At 53.6% G+C, this 25,664-nt stretch overlaps 2 protein-coding genes across 5 annotated transcripts; one reads left to right on the top strand and one right to left on the bottom strand.

Annotated features, from left to right (window-relative positions):
- Positions 1-278: 278 nt before the first annotated feature.
- Positions 279-10,881, bottom strand: RBPJL (recombination signal binding protein for immunoglobulin kappa J region like). Its single transcript, XM_082744682.1, has 12 exons — positions 10,745-10,881; positions 9,161-9,269; positions 7,705-7,830; positions 6,251-6,321; positions 5,965-6,080; positions 5,541-5,715; positions 3,520-3,657; positions 3,035-3,144; positions 2,583-2,735; positions 1,033-1,188; positions 809-912; positions 279-721 (listed from the first exon to the last, which is right to left on the bottom strand). Exons 1-12 carry the CDS (start codon positions 10,803-10,805, stop codon positions 448-450), a joined length of 1,593 nt encoding a protein of 530 aa, XP_082600808.1. The 5' UTR covers positions 10,806-10,881; the 3' UTR covers positions 279-447.
- MATN4 (matrilin 4) lies at positions 9,107-21,708 on the top strand. 4 transcript variants are annotated; one of them, XM_082744678.1, is made up of 10 exons: positions 9,107-9,237; positions 11,822-11,935; positions 12,826-13,395; positions 14,122-14,244; positions 16,158-16,280; positions 16,374-16,496; positions 17,789-18,202; positions 18,334-18,486; positions 21,167-21,274; positions 21,367-21,708. In XM_082744678.1, the coding sequence occupies exons 2-10, from the start codon at positions 11,857-11,859 to the stop codon at positions 21,423-21,425; spliced, it is 1,752 nt and encodes a 583-aa protein (XP_082600804.1). In that variant the 5' UTR covers positions 9,107-9,237; positions 11,822-11,856; the 3' UTR covers positions 21,426-21,708. The 4 variants fall into 4 exon arrangements, with proteins under 4 accessions (XP_082600804.1, XP_082600807.1, XP_082600805.1 ...); XM_082744679.1 differs by lacking the exon at positions 9,107-9,237 and adding an exon at positions 11,047-11,214; XM_082744680.1 differs by lacking the exon at positions 9,107-9,237 and adding an exon at positions 11,348-11,504.
- The last annotated feature ends 3,956 nt before the right edge of the window (positions 21,709-25,664 follow it).

Here is a 25,664-nt window from a genome sequence, read left to right as displayed (position 1 = left end):
CCACGCTCCATGCCTGCGTGGATGACACTACGTGTCTTCTCTTCAAGAGGAGACGCAACCGCTTGGGGGGTAAACACCCCAGACCTGACCTCTAAGAGTGTGTGAAATCCTAGTGAGACTTGGAGGGAGAGAGAGAGAGACAAAGTTGGAGCGATAGGGACACACAAGTAGGGAGCCGTGCATAGTTATTCCAGGAGAGAGAGAGAGATTGGTTGCTTGATTTAAAGAGACAGTCGGACAAACACAGGAAGAGCCACACTCGCGTCTGGACGCAGACACACAGCATCACTCAGGTCATGTCTTGTTGTATATATAAAGATGAATGAGTGACAGTTTCAAGGCCAGAGCGTCCCCAGACCCAGGCTTTGGCCTTCACTTGGCAGCAAAGGAGCAGGGGCCAGGGCCAGGGAGCCAGAACACCGGCCCAGGCCGGCTGTGGGTGGGGACCTAAGTCTGGATGAAGAGGTGGAAGTTGGTGCGCGTGAACTCGTGGTGGATGCTCTCCAGCAGCGCGTCGGCGTCGGGGGCGGGCTCCGGGGCGCCCGGGGGGCCGGGCCTCGCGCTGTACTCCGGGGTGTAGGTGAAGGAGAAGGCGCTGGGGTAGAAGAGGCCGTCGGCGCGCACCAGGCTCACGGGCACAGTGATGGGTGTGCGCAGCCAGCGCCAGTCGCTGCCGAAGGCGGCTATGTCTGGCACAACGCACACCAGGGACCGCGGGCTCCTGGGGGTGACACCGAGGTTAAGGCCTCAGGAATTCAGATGACGCGCACCCCCGTCCTCCGCGGCCCAAGGGAGGCGCCCGCTGTACCTGTACATGGTTTCCGCCTCCACGTCCCCGAACCACACCTTGAGCCCCGAGTGGAAGTTCTCACCGTGGAGTTCCAGCGTGGCCACGTCGCCCCCACCGCTCAGCTGGGGGAGGAAGGGAGCGGGGTGCGGTGGCGGAGAGCCTGCTGCTCTCCCTCGCCAGCCCCTCCGCCGCACCCGGAGTCAGATCCCCGCCCGCCCACGGCCGCCAGCGCCCAGAGTCACCTCCAGGGTGCTGAGGAGGGGCACCGGAGTGACCGGCTCCCGCGTCCACGCCATGCTGGTGCTGAAGGAGAACTCCACCGCCTCGGTGCCGATGATGGTCCAGCAAGAGCTGTCGTTGAGCAGCGCCCTGTTTGCCTCCTTGGGGCAGGGGGAGGCCTGCGAGGAGACGAGGGAATGGTGGTCACCCGTATTGGGGGAGCCAGCATAGTGCCTGAGCCTTTGCATTCTGGGGTCCAGTCCTAGGCTCTGAGCTTTACCTACCCTGTGAGCTTGGACAAGACCCTGATGTTCCCAGAGGCAAATAAGTTCGCTGAACTAGCTAGTTTCTAATAGTCTATTTTCTTTTCTACTTGCTTATTTTATTTTTAAAAGATTTTATTTTTTTATTTGACACACAGAGAGATCACAAGCAGGCAGAGAGGCAGGCGGAGAGAGGGGGAAGCAGGCTTCCTGCTGAGCAGAGAGCCCGATGTGGAGTTCTCTGCCAGGACCCTGAGATCATGACCTGAGCTGAAGGCAGAGGCTTAACCCACTGAACCACCCAGGTGCCCCATTTTCTTAGGATTTTAAAATTTTATTTTTTAACATTGTGCAATTCTACTCTACATTTTATTTATTTATTTATTTGACAGAGGGAGTGAGAGAAATATCTCAAGTAGACAGAGAAGCAGGCAGAGAGAGAAGGGGAAGCAAGCTCCCCACTGAGCAGAGAGCCCGATGCGGGACTCGATCCCAGGACCCTGAGATCATGACCTGAGCCAAAGGTAGAGGCTCAACCCACTGAGCCACCCAGGCGCCCCTATTCCACATTTTTAAAAAATATATTTTATTTTTTTGACAGACAGTGAGAAAGGGAACACAAGCAGGGGGAGTGGAGAGGGGGAAGCAGGCTTCCCGCTGAGCAGGGAGCCCGATGCGGTGCTTGATCCCAGGACCCTGGGATCATGACCTGAGTCGAAGGCAGATGCTTAACCACTGAGCCACCCAGGAGACCCCCCACACCATTCTACATTTTAAGAAAATTTTTTGGGAGGGATTATTGCTCAATAATAATGTTATTTTCTACATAATTATTTTATTTCAACATTCTATGACAATATTATTTTGGGAGTTATACTGCTTAATAATAATAATATTAGCAGTAATAATAATAGTAATTTTCCACATTCTATAATTCTACATTTGATCTTAGCCAAAAGGCCGAGAAGTGATCATTCTATAATTCTATGGCTTAACATTTTATGATTCTGATGCTCTCTGCACAATAATACTCAATACTATTCCTTATTGTGAATTTAAGTTCCGTTCTATAACCTTATCTCTAAACATTCTATGACTCTTAATATTCTCTGGGAAGAAGCATGACTCGATGATATCATTACTATTTTTTCTTCATTCTTGGATTCTGTCCTGATAGTCTGCGGTTCCAACATTCCATGGGAGGTAGTGTTGCTCAGTAAGCAGCAGCCGTGATGGTGATGATCTTATGACCTATGGTTCTCTGTGTTCTGGCTTTCTAGGATGCTTGGTGCCAGTACCCTACCCCTCACCTGGAATTGCACCACCTTGTCTGTGGCCAGGCATAAGTAAGTGCCCACCCCTCCGGGAGGATCACCAGGAAACTGGAATGCACACTTGTGCAGTTGGGAGATGGGCTCGTCCACGTCAAGGAGGGCGCACTGTTTGGCTACTTTGCGGATGATCTACAACGGAAGGGGAGCAGGGCAGTAAGGTGCTTGGATGGCCAGAGGCTGCCCTCCCAGCTAGCTTCCCGCTATCCAATAGCCATGCGGTCACTGGTAGGCTCCTCCTACCCTGCTCCACGCCCCGCCCACCCTTTACCTCCATCCCGCTCCACAAAGCCCGGATTATGCAGAGTGAGAACAGGTGTCTTTAGGCCTTGGGCTCTCAGCCTCTAGCCCTGCCCTTGTGGGTCACACCTTCCATATGCACCTGTGGGGATCCTTCCCTCTCCCCCCAGGAATGCCCTCTGTTCTCATACCATTGGAGGTAGTGTGATGCCTGTGACAGTACAGACAAGTTGCACTAGGGAGCCATAGCGGACGTAGCCTTCTCGAGGCGGAAAGTCCCCCTGAGAACAGTGTTCATCAGCTGGGGTGAAAAAAAGGGAAGGGAAGAAAATAAGGTTTCAAGATTTTGCCCCCAACCCTGCCCTCCTCGCCTCTAGCTGCAGCCACTTCACACATGGGTCTTATGGGTGGGGTCGGCATGCAGTCCTGGAGGGGTTCTCTGTGGCTATCTTTAAAAATGTTTGCTCCTTGCTCCTCCTGCTTGAGAGGAGAGGAGAGGAGAGGAGAGGGCTGGACATTGGAGCCAGAATGGCTTGGACCAGTCACAGACTCACTGGGAATTTGGGGCAAGCCTTCATTCCATGGGCAAAGTATACTTTTCTCAAGGGGTTATAGGGAAGGTGGAGTGAACTCATGCATGCGAAGCGCCCAGCCCCGGGCCTGCTGCTGTGGTTACCCAGGTGGAGTGTGAAAGCAGCCCACTGGCGTGCGCTGGCCACAAAAGCCCCGTCCTCCACAGAGAGGTAGCGCGTGGACACGGTCTGGGAGCGCAGGCGGTTGAAGAGAGAGACCTTTGAGCCCGAGGATATGCACACTGTGAGGGGAGGTGAAATCAGCACCCAAGCCTGGCTTGGTTCCTTGTACTTGCCAGACAATTTCTGGTCCCCTGTCCCCTGTGTCAGTCCCCTTATATGCTCCCTGGCCTAGACACACTGGGCTGGTTTTATGGTCATTTACCTAGCACCTTTGGTAGTCCTGCTTTTGTGCTTTTGTACTTTTGCCTGTTCCTTTTTTGCTGCCTGGGCATCCCAGCTCAGCAAGTAATATTACCAACTGTTCAGCAAGTGCCTGCTTTCGGGCGGGCACTGTGCTGGGTACTGGGCACCAAAGGGTGAATTAGACCCAGTTTTGCTCTGGAGGAGTTCACGTTCTCAGAGAGGAGGGACATATATATATAAAATTTCAAAATGATGTGGTAAGGCTGGGTGAAGGAGCGCATCCTGGATGAGGTTATACTCCCAGCTGGGGAGCAGGAAGTAGGTAGGGGTTGCTGAGGGCCTGCGTAAGCAAAGACCATGTGGTGTGAGACAGCCCTGTGATCTTTCCAGGGCTTAGCACTGATCTCTTCCTGCTTGTCACTCATGCGTAGAGCCGTGGTTTTGTTTTCTGATTGAGCTCTGACCACCTGGGGAGAAAGCACTAGGTCATCTCCCTCTCTCGCCTGCTAGGCATACCGTAGGTGCTCAATTTATACTTCGTCCAAGTTCCCATCCATTGGATAATGATGATAGCTAACATTTGCTGTGTGTCAGGTACTGTTTTAAATGCTTTATACATGCTAGCTCACTTGATTCTCTCAACGGAGCTCTGGGGCAGACATTATCTCCATTCAAGAGAGCTACCTTCTCCACATCGCAAGGCTGGCTGGTGCTTAGCGGAGTCAGGATTCAAACCCACCCATCCAGCTTCAGAATCTGCACTCCTAACCACCACACGATAGCACCTACCTGATACCAAGGGCCGGACAGAGCCTTGCCTGGGTCTGAGAGGTTCTACGGGGTTTTTTAATAGACAGAAAGTAAATATGATGGAGGGACAGGAGCTGGGCTCTGGAGGCACACTGACTCAAGTTCAAATCCTGGCTCGGTCTCTTCCTCGCTGGGCAATCTTAGCCGAGTCACCTGGATTGTCACCTGAATTGTAATAGGCCCTAGGAGTTCATAGGAGTTCATTACATGAATGGATGAATGTCCCAGAGCTCCTTTTCCTCATCCCTGACATAGGAACAATGATAGTACCCACTTCAGAGGGACACGATGAATATCAAATGGGATGATTCGTCTTAATGTTGTCCAGGAAAGCTCCACCTTTCCCTAGGTCTTCCCCCACCTCCCTGCCAGGGTAGAGGTGATGTCGTCATTGTTATTCAGCCCGACCCCCCTCTCAAAGCCCCCAGCCCTGGGATTTGTCACTCGGCATCTAGGGCAGTGCTTATTTCAAACGGTCTCTTTGAGAAGCGATGTGTGTCCTTCTCCCCTGCTAGGCGGTGGGTTCCTCCAGAACAGACACTTGTCCTTTCTTTACAGGGACGCGGCAGCTAGCACAGAGCGAGGCCTACATCAGGCACTGAATTGGTACTTTTGACTAAATTTCCGTCACTTTTAATTAATTTGTCTTTAGCTCAGTACCTGCCGGCCATTTTTGTCTGCTCTGGACGCCCGCTCCCGCCCCCTTTCCCAGGGTCTGGGCTCTGTCCCCTTTCCTCTCTGCTCTTGCTCCCCTAGTCCCCTAGTTTCTCTTTCTCCGACCTCCGCCGCACCTGCTCCCTCAGACCCCGCCCCTCTTTCTGCCCAGGCTCCACCTCCCCCGCTCTGGCCCCACCCCTCCAGTCTAGGCCTCCGCCCTCCCCAGTTCCGCGGCTCCAGACCTGGTGGCCTATCCCCGCCCTGCCCCGCGCTCACGCCCCGCACGGCTCACGGTCGGTGTTTTTCAGCGACTGCTTCTTCTGCGAGGGCTTCGAGATGACCTTGATGAGGCGGCTGTGGAAGGTGCCCAGCTCTCGGCCCCCTCTGTGCACCAGACGCAGCACCAGTCGGAAGTGCTTCCTCTTGTCTGCGTCCGAGATGTACAGGGTCTTGGCGCAACCGAATTCCTACGGGGTGCGCGGGCGCGGGGCCGTCTTGTCCCAGCTCTCCGCCACCAGGTCTGCCCCATCAGACGTGACATGAAGCCCCACGATCCCAGCTCCCGGGCTCACCCTCGGGGCAGAACCCCGGTTCTCCCGCCTCTCTACCTATCTCTTGGCTTCTTCGGGGAGGGTGATGGGTGCAAAGGACCCCTCCTCGCCGAGGGAGGGGCAGGGATGGGAGCAGGAATCGGCCCTTGTCCCGTGCGCTCTCACCCTGGAGTCCGGCTGCTCTTCGAAATTCAACTTTTGCGTCTCGGCGGCGCTGCCGGACGCGCCGTCCAGTCCCATGTAACCGCAGACCGTGGGCCCGGTTTCCCCTGCCTGGTGGGCTGGAAAGGGACGCGAGCGGGCTCAGGAAGGACTCAGGTGGCAGGCAAGCTGAGTCCTCGCCGCCAGAGGGCGCGGCGACACTGCGCCTGCGACCCGCCCGGCTCCCAGGCCCCGCTGCGCAGTCCCCCAGCAGGGGGAGGCGCCGGGCAGCTCAGGAGTCCGTCCTCACCTTGGCCCTGCACTGGCTTCACTCTCCAGCCGGGACCTGCGAGGTAGACACAGGGCGGGGGGCAGAAGAACCTGCGGAGACATGCAAACAAGCGCAGGACTCGCACGTCCGTCCCCCACTTGACCTTCTCTAGACTTCTCAAAGGCAGCATAAATGGGGCAGGGTCCTTGATGGTTCCTCCAATTTTTCCCACCGCCCTCCCGGGGCTTCTCCATGACCGTGGACCCCATTAACATCTGAACTTTCTTTTATCACTTCTTCCACTCAACCCATTAATCAGCCCTGTCTCCTCCACATTCAAAACATATCCAGAGGGGCGCCTGGGTGGCTCAGTGAGTTAAAGCCTCTGCCTTTGGCTCAGGTCAAGATCTCAGGGTCCTGGGATGGAGCTCTGCATCAGGCTCTCTGCTCAGCAGGGAGCCTGCTTCCTCCTCACTCTCTGTCTGCCTCTCTGCCTACTTGTGATCTCTGCCTGTCAAATAAATAAATAAAATCTTAAACACACACACACACACCCAGAATCCAAGGGTCTCTTACCACCTCCACCTGAATCCCAACAGCTGTCAGTTTTGCCTGGACTGCAGCATCAGCCCTCCGCGGCTCTCTCCCCTTCCACCCCCCACCCCAACCTGCTTTGCACAAAGCAGTGGCACCGTCTTTTCCTTTCTTTAAAAGCCCTAGTCAATCATAATGCTTTTCTTTCTAAAACCCTTCGGTGGTTTAAATTCGAACTCCTCACATAATGTGGCCCCTGCTTTACCTCTCTGACTTTAATCCCTGTAACATCCCTCTCCTTTTCTATTTCCAGCCCCTCTGACTTCTTTTGCACCAGAATAGGCCAAGCTGGTACAGCTTCAAGGTGTGTGCATTTTCTTTTCTCATTAATGGGAGCACACTTCTCCTGGATTTTCTCCAGTCTGAGTCTTTTTCACGTTCGTCTCAGGTCAGCTGTCACCTGCTTAAAAGGCTTGCCCACCATCTTGACATTTCTAGCTCAAGTGCCCCCCCCCCTTCAGTTTCTGCTACATTATGCTATTCTATCACTCTTCTAGCTTTTCTCACGATCTGGAAGGATCTTGATCACTGATCTGTGGGGAGTTTGTGGTCTGTCTCTTGCCCACTACAGTGAAGATGCCTTGAGAGCAGGGGCTGTACCTGGCACCTGGAGCTGTTAGGTGCTGGGCCCAGTGCTGTCCAGCGAGTCTGGCACCTGATAAATGCCCACTAAGTCCTTGGTGAATGACAGAAGGAATGAATGGATGGATGGATGAGTGAGTGGGGACTGTGGAATCACAGGAGGTTCCAAAGTGGGAGCTAGTAGGGGCTGATGAAAAAGGCTAGTGATTGGCCAAAAGTTGAGCCCCGAGTCCTCCCCAGGGTTCTAAAAGGCACCAAACTGGGAGGCAAGCATAGAGTGGAAGGTGGCCGCTTGGAGGGGCTGCTGAGGCACCTACCGCTTCTCATTTCCATAGGACTTCTGGGCTACCTTGGCGTGCAGGATCCGCACAGTCTGCGCACCCTGTTGCTGCAGGCACTGGCGCACGCCTTCCCTCAGGACCGTCACATGCTCTGGGGAGGACCTGGGAGTGGGGGCAGGCCGGCGGGGCAGCAGCGATTGTTAGGGGAGAGCGGGCATGGACCCCAGCAAGCAGGTTGAATTCAATGCAATGCATGGGGGCAAGGGACTAATTTAGTTCTGCTTCTGACCCCCCACCCCACGCCCTCTTCACCGGGGATCAGGGAGGGGAAGCGTTAGGCAAGAGAGGGGATTTGGGTGTAAGTTTGGGTGTAAGTCATGGGTTAAATTCTTAGGTTGCCAGGTACTCAATGAGGCCAAACGGAACCCACCGCCCACCAGGACCACCCAGGCACCACTCCGCAGGTCTGGCGCTATGCCCGTGCCCTGTGCAGCCTGAAGCACTGCGTAGAGGCCCCAGCGGCACAAAGGCCACGCTTGTGCCCACCTTGGGATGGAGACTGAGTATGGGAGGGTGCATGGTTTCCTTCCACTTTGAGGGGGCCCACCCCAGTGACATCTGGATGCGAGGGAGAAGAGTTTTGCTGGACCCCCGGGGCCCAGAGTGCTCTCTTGCTTGTCCTCAGAAGCTTGGAAACATGGAAGCTCCCCAGCCCCCAAAGTGTCCCCAGGATCCTGGGAGAAACATTTGAGTCCTTCAGGGGTCAAAGCACCCCTCCTAACCCCCTTTCTCCCAAGAGGAGGGGCCTGTTATTGTCGTAGCCTTCCTTCCCTTAATTACAGGACCTCCACAATCAAGGGACTGGGCCAGCCAGAGTCCAGCGGCCTGGGGGTTTTGGGGAGCGAGGGTGGTGGGCTGGCCCAAGGCTTGAGCAATCGCAGAGATACGATGGGGGAGTCTGCGAGGGCAGAGATTTGAGGGACCACCAGCGGATGGGGCCTGGGGAGCCATGCACCCTGCGGCCGCCCTTCTGAACCCTTCACCCTGGCGCAGGACCGGAGTCCGGGGCTTCTCCTTCCTCCTGGAGGGGGCAGCGGAGGGCAGGAGCCCGGCCGCGCCCTCGAAAGCGGGGCTCGGCAGCCGGCCGCGGGAGCCAGGCCCCGCTCCGCCCCTTGGGGCTCTACTCCGGGAAGGGCCTCAGAGGCTTCCGACACATTCCGGCGGCCGAGAACGGAGCCGCCCAGCCTCCCGCTGGGAGCCGAATTCCGACCCCGCAGCTCGCGCCGCCTGCTCCCGGGGTGGCAGGCGCAGGGGCGCCGCGCTGGCCCCGCCCCAGCCCTCCGAGGAAAGGGGAGCGCTCGCTGCGGGTGGGAGGGGTCGCTGCCCGCGCTCCCCCTCCCCACCGCCAGCCCCGGGTTAAATGCGGCCGCCGCCTCGGCTCGCTCCAGCCGCCTGGCAGTCCCCACCTCGGGCACGCTGCCTGCGCCGTTACCTGGTCCAATTGCCCGGGAGGCTCCGCCCGTGGGCTCCGCTCTGCGGCCGCGCCTCCGAGCTGTCCGGAAGGCTCAGGTGAGTCAAAGGGCCTGGGGGCGCTGAGGGGTCTGCGGGGGAGCAGGCGTCAAGCCAGACCGGGCGACCGTGTTTTACCGCGGCTGTACCACTGACGGAGCCCCCATCTGACTTGCAGTGCCCTTCGTCATTTCTGTGGGGTCCTTAACCAAGTTCAACCTCCACCAACAAGGCCACCATGGGTAGGGGGACTTCCACCCAATCGCCTCCCTCGAGGAACCGCCAAGAACGTCCCAGCGGTGTTTATTCTTCAGCCAACTCTTGGGGGGTTATTCACAGACCTCTCCTCCCTTTCGAGCCTGGTGTCCGCACCCTCAGGCATTTCTGAATCTTCCCAACTTTAGGATTAACCCCTCAGAGAAGCGCAGGGCTCTAGTGTCAGACCTGTCACCCCACTGCTGTGTGGCTTTGGGCAAGACACTAGTCTCTGGACCTTACTTCCCCCTCCGTGGAATGAGAGGGTTGGGAAGGTGATGGGCTTTGAGGCAGTCGCTATTTTAACTCTCTAGGATTTCTGGGGTGGTGGTGGGGGGGCGACACGTGGGCTCAGGCCAAGAGCAGGATAAGGGGGAATCTTAATCAAGATTCGGGCTCCCGAGGCTTCTGCAGGTGGGAAGAACGGGAGGTGACAAAGGTCCCTTCTCTTGGGCCCCTCACGCCCCAGAGGTGCTGGCCCTGGCTATGGCCCAAGCTAGGGAAGGCCTTCCGCACCCTCCAGTTTCCAGCGGCAGCTGACACATCTGGCTTACTCAACCTCCCACCACGGGCCCTGCCAGAGGGATTTTTGTTCTTCTACTAGGCCTGAAAGGCGAGGGCGGAGAGGATCTGCGTCGGAAAGGCCGCCTGGAGTGAGCGAGCTGTAGGCACCCGACCTTGCTCAGAATAGGCCCATTCACGGAATTGGGGGAGGGGGGTAGAGGGGCTGCGGTTGGGTTAAGGCAGCTGATCCCCTCTGCCAAGAAACGAGCAACAGAAAAACGGCTAAGGCAGGGGTGCCTGGGTGGCTCAGTGGGTTAAATCCTCTGCCTTCGGCTCAGGCCATGATTCCAGAGTCCTGGGATTGAGCCCCACATTAGGCTGTCTGCTCTGCAGGTAGCCTGCTTCCTCTTCTCTCTCTCTCTCTGCCTGCCTCTCTGCTTACTTGTGATCTCTGTCTGTCAAATAAATAAATAAAGTCTTAAAAAAAAGAAAAAGAAAAAGAAAAATGGCTAAGGCAGCTTCAGCATGGGGCGGGGGTGAGGCGGGGTACAGAGCAGTAGGAGTGGGGTACAGAGCAGTAGGAGGAGATGTAAGGAAGAGAGGTTTAATGACTCGGAGGAGTCAGGTTGCTAGGCAGCCAGGCAGCCCAGAAGGGAGAAGGGAAGCCAGGAGTCCCGGGTTCTAGTCGCAGGTTCCTTTACAGCTTGGCGGGCAGCCTTCTTGGGCCTCAGTTTCCCCATCTGTACACGGAAATCCTTCGGGATTATCAAGGGCCGTCGCCAAGGGCAGTGGAAGAGTGAGCGCTCACCTGTTGCCCGTACAGGGTCCATGGCCACACTCGGGCCCCACTCACCGCTCTCCGGGCTCATCCAATGCAGCTGTCCCCGGAGCCCTGCGCGCCCCTGCTTCTTGGCCCTTGTGCGGGATATATCCTGCCCCGGGCTTATCTCCAAGGCCTCCGGGCTCCCGTCCACTGTTTGCTCTGGGCAGGGGCACCTGCTAGGCAGATGTGGGCTTCCCACGGCTACCTAGCCAACGCAGCCAGACCCAGGAAGACGCCCCCTGGCGGCCTCTCCTGAAAGCAGGAGGGAAGCGGAGGCGCCAAACTTGGTGGCGGGGTTTGGCCTCGGTGCTGCGGGTCCCCAACCCTCACAGACGCGTGAAAGGGCGCGGTTCTCCCCGGCGGCCTGAGGCTTGGCGATGCATGTTTGAGTGTGTACATTCGTGTGTGCGCGCGCGTGCGTGTGTTGTTAGGACGGCCACGCAGAAGTGCCGTAGGTGAGGAGGGGAAGGGGGCGAGGAGGGGGAGTGGCTGGCTTTCGTCTGCAGAGGTTCTCCCTGGAGGAGGGCGCGCGGAGTGGAACACGCCGCTGGTTTGGGGAACCGCTTCAGCATAGGACTGTACCGTGGTGAACCACTTCCTTGCCAAGCGACTTTGGGTGCCGGAGTTTACCTTTTCTGTGACTGTTTCCTTATCTGTACAATGGGAACCGTATATAGAATTGCCGAGAGGATTAAATGTCCGAGTGCATAAGAAGCATTTAACACTGTGCTCGGTATTCAGAAAGGTCTTTTTTCTTTTTCATTTATTTTTGTTTTTGTTATTTTTTTGAGGGTCTTTTCTTTTTAAATGTTTTATTTTTTTAAATCTACTTTCTATTTATTTACTATTCTGCAATTCGGCAGACTAGAATTCCTTGTATTGCCCAGCACTGTAAATGCAATATTTTTCTATTATGACAAACTTCAAACATACACAAAGGTAGAGAGATTAGTAAAAAAAAAATTAAAAAATCCATAATTCTTCTCCCCCTCCAAGTGCCCATCACCCAGAATAAGAGTTCCATAAACATTATTGCTTTGCTTTTTTCTTTGTACCCTCCAGGCTCCAACACTTCTGTTCCCTGCCACTCAAGCACCATGAGGGGCCTTCTGTGCTCGCCACTGCTCATGTTGCTGCTTTTTCTCCAGCCCTGGGAAACCCAGCTCCAGTTTGCAGGTGAGTGGGGCTCAGCCCTCACCAACAGGGGGAAGGGAGCAAAAACTGGTTATCCCTCTGCAGCCAGCTAGGTCTGCTGGGGAGAGAAAAAGCAAAGGTTCTGAAATCATAAAGGGGCTGGGTTCTAGTTCACAGCTTCCCCTCTCTGGGACTCAAGTTTCCTTACCTGTAGGATGTGGCTTAGAGGTGACAAAGTTGTGCTCACGCAAAACTGCCCATTGGCGTTTAATTTAATTTAATTTTTAAAAGATTTTATTTCTTTATTTGACAGACGGAGATCACAAGTATGCAGAGAGGCAGGCAGAGAGAGGAGGAAGCAGGCTCCCTGCTGAGCAGAGAGCCCGATGTGGGGCTCGATCCCAGCACCCTGGGATCATGACCAGAGCCGAAGGCAGAGGCTTTATTTAACCCACTGAGCCACTCAGGCGCCCCTAATTTTAAAAAGTTAATTAAAAAATCCGGAGACTTCACATACAAATCCCGATCTGGGACTTCTCTTGAAAAATCCAAGGATCTGTTAACTTGGGGTCCACATTTGGCCGTAGGAGGGATACGGGTGTCCGCCAGCCTAACCCAACCAGTTCACTCATTTATGTTAACTGCCTGGTCCGTATAGACATTTGAGATTGCCATATCCCTTCACCTACTCTCGAATTGTAGAATACCTCTTCAGAACATCCCTTAGAGCTGTAAGATAGAGAATTGGGGGAAATCTGGCCCAGGCCCTTAGCAAATGCTAAGTGAATGTATCTAACTCGCATCTGCTAGGTTAATTCTGCGCTAAGCGCTGTGACCCCTGGGATGGCACCACTTCGCCCTGGGTTTCTTGGGGATCTCCTCCAAGATGAGGTTTTGCAGACCTAGGAAAGTCCTTCCTGATCTTCTCGAAGGTCCCAGGTGTCGGACGGGACCCCTGGATTTGGTGTTCGTGATTGACAGCTCGCGCAGCGTGCGCCCCTTTGAGTTCGAGACCATGCGGCAGTTCCTGGTGGGCCTCCTCCGCGGCCTGGACGTGGGGCCCAATGCCACGCGCGTCGGCGTGATCCAGTACTCGAGTCAAGTGCAGAGCGTCTTCCCACTCGGCGCCTTCTCGCGACGCGAGGACATGGAGCGCGCCATCCGCGCGCTGGTGCCGCTAGCTCAGGGCACCATGACCGGGCTGGCAATCCAGTACGCCATGAACGTGGCCTTCAGTGTGGCCGAGGGCGCGCGCCCGCCGGAGGCGCGCGTACCGCGCGTCGCTGTCATCGTGACCGACGGGAGGCCCCAGGATCGCGTGGCTGAGGTGGCGGCGCAGGCGCGCGCCCGGGGCATCGAGATCTACGCGGTGGGTGTGCAGCGCGCCGACGTGGGCTCCCTGCGGGCCATGGCGTCTCCCCCGCTGGACGAGCACGTCTTCCTCGTTGAGTCCTTCGATCTTATCCAGGAGTTTGGCCTGCAGTTCCAGGGCCGGCTGTGTGGTGAGTTAGGGGAGCCCTGGAGCGAGGCGCGCACTCCCCAGCCGCTTGGATGCGCCTTCCCTCCACGTAAATAACATTCCGTCCCGGGAGGCACCGCCCACTCCTGCGTTAGCTCCGCCCACCAGATGGTGGCTAGGCGCCGGGCTGCCGCAGGCTGTTTCAAATTCCAGCTCTGCCCACTTTTGCTTAGGCTTCGCCCACAAGAAACAACATTTAGCGTGCCTGCTCACCCGGATGAGCTATTGTGGTTTACCACAGGCCTAAGGTCAAACTCCAAAATCGCCCTCGACACAAAAAGCACCGCCTTTCGAAGCTGAGAACAATCGCCCACCCGAAGAGCCAAGTCCCGCCCACATGGGCATGGCCCCGCCCACTGACACTTTAGTTCCTCCCACAATGCTGCAGGTCTGGCCTAGTCACGCCTTGAATTAATTCACCCACCTTGATTTAGTACCTCTCCACCTCCTCTGTCTTGTCCCTGAGCATTCCTGCCCTCTGTCACTGACGCATTTAGCCCGGTGACCCCTTCTGAGCCTATTCAGGGGAGCTACACAGGCCCTGTTCTTTCTCTAAGCCCTCCCATCTGGCCTGGCCCTCTCAAATGAGACTTGTCCCCTCTAAAGTTGTACTTGTGTTTGGTGCCTTCCTCTGACCCCACCCAGCCTTTTCTTGTTGGAGGGTTCTGCCCATCTGTCCCTCGCTGATTCTACTGTTGTGTGTCCTCAGGAAAGGATCTGTGTGCTGAGGGGGGACACGGCTGCCAGCACCAATGTGTCAGCACCCCGGGCACGTTCCACTGTGCCTGCAACCCTGGCTACCAGCTAGCTGCAGATAACAAGAGCTGTTTGGGTGAGAGCTGCCCCTGCCCCGAGTCTTCTGTGGCTCCCTATTGCTCCAGGATTAGACCAATGAGTCTGGAAGGGCTTTTGGAAGTAGAAGTTCAGTGCCCTTACTTTATGGGTCCAAGAAAGGGACAGTATTGCCTGCAGCCACACAATTCCTTGATGAAATCTTGACCCCACAGTTAAGTGTGCTTTTTACATCATTCTTTCCTTTATTTCAGCCTTGTCTCCTCCTGGCCTCCCAAACTTGTTTGTGAATTCTCACATGGATATCTTCTTACTGTTTCTGTTACTTAGACACTCCCTGGTGCGGTCTTCAGTTAGGGTCTCCATACTCCGCCCTACACCTCTATATACACTGTTCATTTCTGCTTCTGCATCTCAGCTCTTTCTGAGCTGCCCTTGCTACTTCTTTCTGCAAATGCTTCAAGGCTTGGTTCTTCATTTTTGTCTTCTGAAAAGCTATGGCACACTATGCCTTCCTTAGACAAATGGAATTTGCTTTTTTGTGTGTATGTGTGTCCACTCCTTTGATCATGATGGCAGCTACCATTCACAGAGTACCGATTTAGTATTAGACAATGCACTTGAAGCTTTCCATATATCAACTCTCAGTCTCATGACAACTGGGGAAAAGAAGTCATGTGTTCCCAATAATGCAGATGTCAGCTGGGGTCTTCTTATTTCCAGAACTTAGAAAAGGCTGCCATGAAGCTTCATGTGATGACTTTTGAACATTTGAATCATTCCCCAACATCTCTGGGAATTCCCCAAGTGCTTACATTCTATGGTCACCTCTCGTTCTGAACTTCTGGGTCCTCACTCAATTTCTCAACCTGCACATGCTTTTCTTGTTTTATGCATGTAAATCAGCCTCTTCTTTGATTTGCACACTCGTGCACACAAGGACATGTGTGTGTACATGTAAGTTGTGCATATGTCCATTTTACTAAGGATGGGGGTGGACAGAGGTGTGAGTTACATCTAAGTAAATTCAAACATACACACATGAAAGAAACACCCACTATTAATAATTAAATATTAGACACCCTTGATCCCCAAAGTCCTGTTGCCCCATTAGAAGTGATTTTTCACTGGCAACCTCAGCCCATGCAGGAACTCATGCTCACTCTCTCTCTCTTGTTCATCCTCTCTCCACTCCCATCTCTTTTCTAGGAACCCAAAATTCTCACTTTTTTCATGCACGACAATCTGTATCTCCCCAGTTCCTATTTTCCAGCTCAGCTCTGGGCTATCTTTGCACATCTCAACCATCAAGATACTCAGCAGGCAATAATAGTTCACCCTCCTTAGAAGGAAGTTGTAAATAGCAATTGTTCTCTTCCATTATATTCCCATTTTGCAGATCGAGAAATGGAGGCTCAGTAGGTAGTGGCAAAGCCTGGTCCACCTCTGTATCAGTGAGCATCTTGAGGGCAGGGGCTCTGTCTTCTGCAATTGTCAATTCTGGTTCTTATGCCTGGCTTAGTAAGGGGCACATTAGGAGGCAGCTGGGTTTTGAGTCAGGAGAGCCACCTGGCCCACTAGGAAATCGGAGATGCCTGGGTACCACCCCAGACTAATTAAGTCAGGATCTTGGGGGGTTGGGGTCCAGGCATAGGTATTTTTTTGAAAAGCTCCTCCAATGACCGTTCTGTTGGGGCTGAGAAGTGCAGCCCCTTCCAGGGCAAGTGCTGACCTCACCTCTTCCTCAGCCGTTGACCTGTGTGTTCAAAGGACCCACGGCTGTGAGCATCACTGCATCAGCTCCCCAGGGTCCTATTTCTGTCGCTGCTGAGCTGGCTTTGTACTCCAGCAGGACCAGGGAGTGAGCAAGCCCCACCCCTTGCATCCTGGACTGAGGTCCGTGATGGCTCCAGTCAGAAGCGACACCTTGTTCTTGCTCTTCCTTCCCACCAGTCGTTGACCACTGCAGCTTTGGGAACCACAGCTGCCAGCATGAGTGTGTTAGCACCTTTGGTGGGCCACGGTGCTACTGCAGAGAGGGCCACGACTTGCTGCCCGATGGGAGGAGCTGTCAGGGTGAGGAGGGGTCTCTTGCGTTTGTGCAGAGGGGCAAGGGATCTTGGCTGGTGGAGTCCACCTTGATCCATCTTGACTCATCTCTCCTTGAAGCCCGGGACCTCTGCAATGGTGTAGACCATGGATGCGAGTTCCAGTGTGTGAGTGAGGGCCTCTCTTACCGCTGCCTGTGCCCCGAGGGCCAGCAACTCCAGGCAGATGGCAAGAGCTGCAACCGTGAGTGATGAGTGGGAGGGTGTTCTGTCTGCCCCGACCCCCCCCCCCCGCCTTCCCCCCTCCTCTCCCCGCCCACATTATGAGCATCCTTGATTCTGTGGCTCAAGGGTGTGCTGGGAATGTGTGAGTGTTGGTGATGGTGGGGTGGGGGGTGGAGGGCATGCTGTATCCGGCCTCCATCTCTTTCCCCTCAATCCTCTACCCTGCTGTCATGGTTAATATCAAAAATACACATTTGCTCCTATTTCCTCCTCGCTCGAGAGTCTTCTGGGCTTGCCAGTGCCTGCCCCTGAATGCAGATGCCTTATCCCTGAGTTTTTCAGATGGTGGGTGCAGACACCTTAGTGAATAATGAAATCAAATTAAAATTTTTAAAAGGAGAAAACAGAGCTTACTGCATGTGGAAAGAATAACTATTGTTTCATGAAATTTAATTATACGTGCGCATCCGAAGGGTATCCTGTTGTACTATTATTGCGACTGTGGGGTGCGATCAAAATTTTGAAACCACTGCCTCGCCTCATCTCAACCTGGTCAGCAGGTCTCCTAGCACACCTATTCCTCCTGGAAGAACAAATCAGATGTTACCACCTCCATGCAACCTTCTTGCCCAACTCCAGGAAGAGAGAATTATTCCTACCTTGGGCTCCCTAAATGCCCCTCTGCTAGCACTTTCCTTGGCTGTAGCATAGGGCATGTCTGACTGCTCTGTTCTGGCCTGATTTCCTTTGGATCCCAGTTATGTTAATTTGTTGTTGTTATCCCCTTCAGGGCCTAGCGAAGTCTCCAGTTCAGAATAGGGGAGGTAACTTTGTAGAGTTATTTAGGAGCATGGGTTTTGGGATCAGACCGAGCTGGCTTCAAATCCTGCCCAGTCACTATTAGCTATGGAGTCTGGAGCAAATTATCCTTCAGAACCTAAGGTTATATAAAGTGGGGATAATACCTAAGATTATTGGGAGGATTGAGAAAAAAAATATATGAAGCACCTAGCCCAATTCCTGGCACACAGTAAGCTGTCGAATAATAATGTTTTTGTTTTTATTTATTGTTGTGGTTGTTTATATATTAACAACGTATGTTTTTCAATGTATATTATTTTGATAAATTTATTATTGTCATAAAGTTTTATTAATTTATTATTATTACCATTATTATCTAGTATAGTGCCTGGCACAGGAAGGACTTCACACATGGTACCTGTTATGTAATAAATGTGAATGACCAGGTGGGTAGAGGGTAGCCGCCAGCACAGGATCGGTCCCCCAGTTGAAGCTCTTCTCACCTTACAGGGTGCCGGGAAGGCCACGTCGACCTGGTTCTGCTCGTCGATGGCTCCAAGAGCGTGCGCCCGCAGAATTTCGAGCTGGTGAAGCGCTTCGTGAACCAGATCGTGGACTTCCTGGACGTGTCCCCCGAGGGCACGCGCGTGGGGCTGGTGCAGTTCTCGAGCCGCGTGCGCACCGAGTTCCCGCTGGGCCGCTACGGCACCGCGGCCGAGGTCAAGCAAGCGGTCCTGGCCGTGGAATACATGGAGCGCGGCACCATGACGGGGCTGGCGCTGCGTCACATGGTGGAGCACAGCTTCTCCGAGGCGCAGGGCGCACGGCCCCGCGCCCTCAACGTGCCTCGCGTGGGTCTGGTCTTCACCGACGGCCGCTCCCAAGATGACATCTCGGTGTGGGCCGCAAGGGCCAAGGAGGAAGGTGGGCTTGCGCGGGACGCACTGGCCTGGGGTTAGGTGGGATGTGGAAGACGGTCTTAACTGAGGCCTGGGGCGCCCCCTGTGTCTCTCCATCTCCCCCCCCACCCCGCCCCGCAAACCCCGACCCTGTAGGCATCGTCATGTACGCTGTGGGCGTGGGCAAGGCGGTGGAGGAGGAGCTCCGGCAGATCGCCTCGGAGCCCGCAGAGCTGCACGTGTCCTACTCCCCTGACTTTGGCACCATGACGCACCTGCTGGACAACCTCAGAGGCAGCATCTGCCCGGGTGAGCGCATCTGACTTCTCTCAGTGCCCAGCCTCCGAGCTTCCTCTCTCCTATCCAGCCCTGTTCCCTTGGTAGAGTTATGGCTAGGGGTCGGACTCACTAGTTAGACCCCTGTTACTCCAAGTGTGGTCCCTGGACCAGCGGCAGACTTGTCACCTGGTGGCTTGTTAGAACCGCAGCATTTCCAGAGCTCTCCAGACCGAAAGAATCAGATTCTGTACTTTAACCAGACCCTTGGGTGATTCCCAAGGACGTCAGAGCTAAGCACTAGACAGGGCTGGCTTCCTGCCCCTCACATTAGTGGGTGTTCACAGTAGTCTGAGGAAACTTTTTCCAAGGCATGCCAGAGTCCTTGCTAGCAGAGTCACCTCACATGTTCTTTTATGACGTGTTGGAATTCAACTACAGGGAGCCGGAAAAGTGACAGAACTGAGTGTTCCAAGTCTGCAAAGACATGTATTTTTTATTTTTTAATTTTTAATTATTTTTACAATATCACCCATAAATTCAGTCCCTCTACTTCATCTGGTGCTCAGTTGAAGAAAAAAGGACCAACTCTCTATGTGGAGGAGAAGCGGGCTGTTGAACCTGTGTACTGTACTTCACAGATCATATAGGGAACTTCTCGGGGGTAATTTTTACCACAGAGTCTTCAGACTCTAACCCAGGCCAGATGTGACTCTTTCACATTACCAGGCCCCTCCAGAGCTAGGTTCAGTAGCTGGCCTAGTTGGGCTGGCCTAGAGAATCTGTAGTTTAAAAAAAAAAAAAAAACTTTAAAAATATATATGTACATACACATACATACATTTATAAAATACATATGCATATACATATACATAAAGTATACACATGTAAACACCCAGGTGTATGTCTGTGCATATACATAATACACATACACACCTACCTCCCTCTGTCCCTCTTCCTCTCTCTCTCCAGACTAACTCTAATAATTCGCTAGAGTATTGTGGAAGCACTGGATTAGCTGCTCTGTCAGGGCCCTTCCAGTCCTGACGCTTATGTCCCCTGCAGTGTGACTTTGGGCAAGTTACTTAACCTCCACCCCTACCATAACTTCCTTCTCCTGCAACAGGGGTGCCCTGGCTGCCCAAGCTTGCTTCCAGCTCTAAAATTCTAAGAGAAATTTGGGGTCCGTGGTAAAGCTCTTCACCAATTGGCTGTGTGATCCTGGGCAGATCTTCCCCTTTCTTTGGCCCCTGGTTTCCCCAGCTGTGAAGACAGGCATCTTTGCAGGACCTTATCAGTACCATTGATGACCTATCATACAGCAATCTGCTAAGGGTCCAACTAGACTAAGAAATTGCTCTTAAATCATAAGAACAACTCTTTTGTGAAGGTATTGTGCTGTTATATGAGAAAGGGCACCCATTTACAAAATTTTGGTGAATCTAAGATACCGCCCATTATGACTTCCCATTATTTTATATATCGCTAAAAAAAAAAAAAGGTGCCAGATTTAATTGTAAGGCACATATTTTGATTTCAGGAATGTTGAAGTGTGTGCGGAAATAGAGTTGGATCACTGGTTTTTGTTTGCTTGTTTGGGTCAGTGGCTTTTATTTTTATTTTTTTAAAGATTATTTATTTACTTATTTGAGGGAGAGAGAGAGCACGAGTGAGAGGTAGACACAGGGGGAGAAACAGTCCTTGATGATCAGGGAGCCTGATGCAGAGTTCGATCCTGAGATCATGACTTGAGGAGAAGGCAGACGCTTAAAATAACCGACTGAGCCACCCAGGGACCCCTGGATCAGTGTTTTTTAAACATCAGTGTGGAGGGTTTAAAACACCATTTGCTGGACTCCAACCCTGGAATTTATGACTCGGTAGGTCTGAGGTGGAGTCTGATAACTTGCATTTCTAATAACTTTCTAGGTGGTACTGATGGTGCTGGTCCAGGGACCACACTTGGAGAATTACTGGTCTAATTGAAATACACAATAATGTATATACTTGAACTAGGCAATACACTAGATCTTCTCTCTCTAATAAGGTGGAAACACGTGCCCACTTAAATTACTTTTAAAAGTTCAAAATTTTAGTTCTTTAATCACATTAGCCACAGTTCAAATGTTAAATAGCTGCACGTGTCTTGTGGGTATGCACTGGGCAGACCAGAGACAGACGATTCCCATCACCGCATGAAGTTTCATTTGGAAAGTGCCACTGTCATTTGGACTCTCCCTACTCAAAGTGTGGTCCCCAGACCAGCAGCACCAGCATCCCTCGGTAGCTAATTAGAAATGTGGAGTCTCCGCTCTTTGACCATTCAGAATCAGAATCGATATTTTAACAAGATCTGGTGATTGCACAGAGCACAAAGGTTTGAGAGATACTCTTCAAAGATGTTCACACACGCGCGCGCGCGCACACACACACACACACACACACAGTCACACACCATAGAATCCTCAGCACCACCAATAAATAGGTTTCCCACTGTACCCATTTTTACACACAAGGAAACTCAGGCTTAGAAAGGTTGCGTGAGTTTTGCAGTATTCACGCCTGCCTAGCTGGTATTCACCCCAGGTCTGTTTGAATCCGAAGCCCACATACTCAGCCACAGGCGGGTGCAGGTGTATCCGAGGCCCTTGCCAGGGCCGGCTCGTCCTCCTGCAGATTCTCATTCCCCTGACTTTCTGTGCCCTGCTGGCAGAGGAGGGCATCGGCGCGGGCACAGAGCTTCAAAGTCCCTGCGAATGCGAAAACCTCGTGGAGTTCCAGGGCCGCACGCTGGGGGCGCTCGAGAAGCTGACGCAGAACCATATCCTTTGAGGGCGGAGGGGAGGGGGGCCGGGCTGGAGCGCGGGGGTGTAGGAACCCCCGAGACCCCCAGCGGCTTCCTTAACCGCTCACTGGCCCAGCTGACGGCGCGCCTGGAGAATCTGGAGAACCAGCTGGCCACCCAGAAGTGAGGGCCGCCGGTGGCTGGGAGCCGGGCAGGAGCGCGGCCCCGCGGACTGTGCCTTCGGGGCGCCGTCGGGGCACCGGGGGGAGCCCCCAGGACTTGGGCTGTCGAGAAGGGGGCGCTGGCGGGCTCCCCGGCGCTGCGCTGGAGCTGGCCTCGCCTGGACCAGAAGCCGGACTGCGGGGAACCGAGGGGGCGCTACGTCCGCACGCCCTCGCTGCGTGCTGCGCTCAGTTCTTTGTTGGATTTCCTTTATGTTTTTTCTTAAAAAAATTTTTTTGTTGTTGTTGTTTTGTTTCCACGGGGTCGGTTTGTGGGTCTTGCTGGGCCGCCAGGGGGAGGGGAGGACAGACGGAGCGCGCTCCGGCGGCGCCGGGGCGGCGGCTTCTCGGAGAAAGGCGCATTGTGCGGGGGTCGGGCTCGGGGGCAGGGGGCTGAGCGCTGCTTTCCCCCTTGTTTATTCAGCGGCGAACAGACGGCTCCTTATGTGGGCTGCGGGGAGGGCGGAGGGGCTCAGCGCGCACCCTTGGGGTTTGAGCAGGACTGCGCCCCTCCATCCCCCAGCGGATGGAGCGCTTCTTTCTCTGGCCGTGCTTATCTCCTGGTGACTCCAGATTGGGCTGAAAAACTGCTAGAACTGGGTTGGGGAGTCGCTGAACTCCTAAATGGACGGGATGGGCAGTTAGGGTGAGTGTCGCTTGGATACCTCCCTCCTCCACTACGAAGGAAGAAGAGAAGGTATCAGCCAGGATTTCTAGCCAGAGCAGCTGCTCAGGCTGTGACCCGCCCTCTTCACCCCTCCCCCGCACCCCATAAACAAAAACAAAAGCCAACCCTCTATCAGGAGAGAGCCCAGGTGCATATAAGAAATTGCTAAGACTAAAATACTCCAGTTCTCCAGATTTTGGCCATTTACTCTGGGTTTGTTTCCTTATCTGTAAAATGGGGCTTGAAATTGTTACCCCCAGGCATGATGGTGAGAATGGAGGAAATTATTCCAAGGCATCTGAACTGTGCCTGGTACGTTAGGCCCTCAATTAATGGTAGCTATTAATCTTAACAAGAGTTAACACATTTTGTCTTGGGCATTACTCCAAGTGATTTGCAGATGTTTCCATTTTATCCTCAGACAACCTTATGAGATAGGAATTATCGCCTTTATTATCCCCATTTGATAGGGAGGAAACTGAAGCATAGAGAACTTAAGTAAGTTTCCCAAGGTCACAGAACTACTAAGAAGCAGAACCAAGGTATATTAGTTTCCTGTGGTTGCCGTGACAAATTGTCACAAATTCAGTGGCTTTACACAACACACATTAATTACCTTATAGTTCCGGAGTTCAGAAGAGTAAAACAGGCAGGCAGGGCTACATTGCTTCCAAAAACTTCTGTTTTCTTGCCTTTTCCAGCTTCTAGGAGCTCCCGATTTCCTTGTTTTGTGGCCTGGTGTCACCTCACCTTCTGGCATCACACCTCCTTCTGGGACTCAGACCCTCCTGTTTCCATTTTACAAGGACCCTTGTGATTATACCCAGATAATCCACACTCTCTCCATCTCAATCTCTGACTTCATCACTGCTGCAAAATCCCTTTGCCACATCAGGTGACATAGTCACATGTTCCAGAGACTAGAGTATGGACATCTTTGGCGGGGGAGGCATGGTTGTTATTCTGCCTACACACGGGTCTGAAGCCCCACACATTGACCTCAGAGCAGACCTCTGAAGCACGTCGATGCCCTGCACATTGCTAGGCTTGAAGGGGGAGAAACATAATTGAGAAAAGCCCATGGTGGGGGCAGGCAGCTCACCCCTGAGGCAGTGAGGTGCCCCCGACTATCCCTGCAGCAGAAGGGGGGAGCTTCAGGTGAGAACATGGAGCAGGTGTGTAAGGGCAGGTAAGCTGAAAGAGATCCTGGAGGAGGAGGCCCGGAACCCAGACCGAATTCATGGCTGGAGTTTCTGCATGGCACACGCCAGTGGGTCAGGGGTGACTGGCGTATGGGGGAGCAGGATGACTGAGATCTTCCCCACAGGTGAGCTGAAGTGGCACAGTGCCAGGCATGTGCTCATTGGCACACCAGATCTAGAGGACGGGATTGCTTGCCCAAAGTCACACAGTGAGAGCGCCCCAGCCGGATGAGGCAGGAACCTGGGGATTTTGATGAGAAGCGAGTCCTCAACAGATGAGGGGAGCACTGAGGGCACAGGGTGGCTCCCTCCTTTCCTCCAGCCCAGCACCGGCCAGGACCGCCTTCTCTGGCTTTTCTTTCCTCCCCGGCTCTTTCCCGCTGTAGTCTCCCTAGTGGCCACTGGGTGGCGCCCGGAGCTCTGACTTGGAGTTGGGTCTCAGAGCCCTAATTGGCACTTGGCACCTGGCTCTTGGCCTGATGAACCGAGCCTGCCCTTCCATAAGTTCCTCCTTTCCTCTGAGACCTCTTCCTCTCTCTGGAAGACCCACAACCCCAGCCTAAGAAGCTGCTTCTGTTCCTCAGGCATTGGCCATAGACCGGCCCGGCTACTCAGCAGCTGTGTGTCGGTGTTGACAGCTGTTGGTTCCCTTGCCCATCTCCCAACTCGCCCTCTCTCATTTCCCTTTCCTCTTCTCCCCTCTACCCTTTGGATAAGAACGAATGTCCCACAGATGGATAACTAGCCCTTGCTTCTTTGTTTGCACCCGCCTCCTTTAAAGGATCGAAGACTTACAAAGGGCTCATTGGTTCAGCAAAACAAATATCCATCAACCCAAGAACAGAAAATAAGAATCCAAGTAACACTGGAGGGAGAGAAACACTGCCAAGCAAGCTTTAGGCTGAGAAAAGTCAGGGAGTCTTCCTTGATTCCAGGCAACCAAGGAGGATATGTGGTTCTCAGAATCTGATAGGACTGGGTACAAGGCAATTATGTGTGTGTGGGGGGGGGGGGGGCTCTTGAGCCCAGGTGTCCTGCAGGGAACTCAGAGCCTGCAGCCCTCTTGGTTCCTTCCAGATCTGAATGTTTAAAAAGGACAGTATCTTCTGCAGAGGTTGGCCATGGAGCTGTTTCTTATCCTTGGTAACGCGCACTAGACATGGTCTCAGATGGGAAAGCCAAGGAGGGCAGGAAAGGCTGCAGCCTCAGCCAGTCCCCCCATCCCCTTTCTGAATGCCACCTCTCTCTGCATTCTCTGCCTCTCTGGTTCCCCATGATTTTTGGCATTTCTATCCTATTCTGGCTCAAAGCTCTTCTCAGTTTCTCTGGTTGGCAAAGCTGCTCTCTTCAAGGGCTATCTACTCTTCTGGATCTTTGGACCCAAAGTAGCAAGAAGAGGGAGAGAAGAAAATTATCAATCACAAAACACCAACGTGCCAGGGACCATGCTATGCTTTGCACCCGCATCGTCTTGTTTAAACCCCTCAACCTACAGAAGGAAAAACAGGTTCAGAAGAGCCCAGTTGTCAAGGTCACAGAACTTCAGAGCTAGGGTTTGAACCCAGGTGTCCCTGATCCCAGAGTGTGCCCCACTTGTATTTCTACCCTTCAAGCCATCAGGGACCAAGTTGAACTTTTGCAAAGAAACTTTTACTGGGAAACCCACAAGCTGGACAAAAGCAAAGCCCAAGGTATGGAAGGGAAGAGGGGGCAGGGTGGTGGTTCTTTGTTGAAGGGTACATCGAGCACATTTAAAACCCGCAGGTCCGGGGCACCTGGGTGGCTCAGTGGGTTAAGCCACTGCCTTTGGCTCAGGTCATAATCTCAGGGTCCTGGGATCGAGTCCCGCATTGGGCTCTCTGCTCAGCAGGGAGCCTGCTTCCCTCTCTCTCTCTCTGCCTGCCTCTCTGTCTACTGTGATCTCTCTCTGTCAAATAAATTAATTAAAAAAAAAAACACACAAAACCCGCAGGTCCACGCCATGAGTCACTGCTCGCTGCTCTTCGCTCTGCTCTGGCCAGTGCCATCTCCACCTGCCCCCAGGCCCTGCTCTGCCCTTCCCAGGTCCCAGGAGAGTCTTTTTCCTGAATAAAACCTTCCGCAGCTACCCTGGAACTCCCCTGCCCCAGCAGGGGGCACAAGGCAGGTGAAGTTTTTTCCCTGGTAGCTGGGCAGGGGTGGGGATTCGTGGAAGGGGCTGGCCGAGGAAAGTAAGAATGCCACCATACAGCACACAGAGGACAGTCAGGTCCATTTTCTCCCAGATGAACAAGAGGATCTCAGGGTGACCTCTGTCGCTATTCTTGGCACGTGCTCGAAAAATACCTTCCCAGTGA

This window comes from Mustela nivalis (assembly GCF_964662115.1).
Source record: "Mustela nivalis genome assembly, chromosome: 8".
NCBI lineage: Eukaryota > Metazoa > Chordata > Mammalia > Carnivora > Mustelidae > Mustela > Mustela nivalis.
This window is presented reverse-complemented; position numbering and strand designations above follow the sequence as displayed.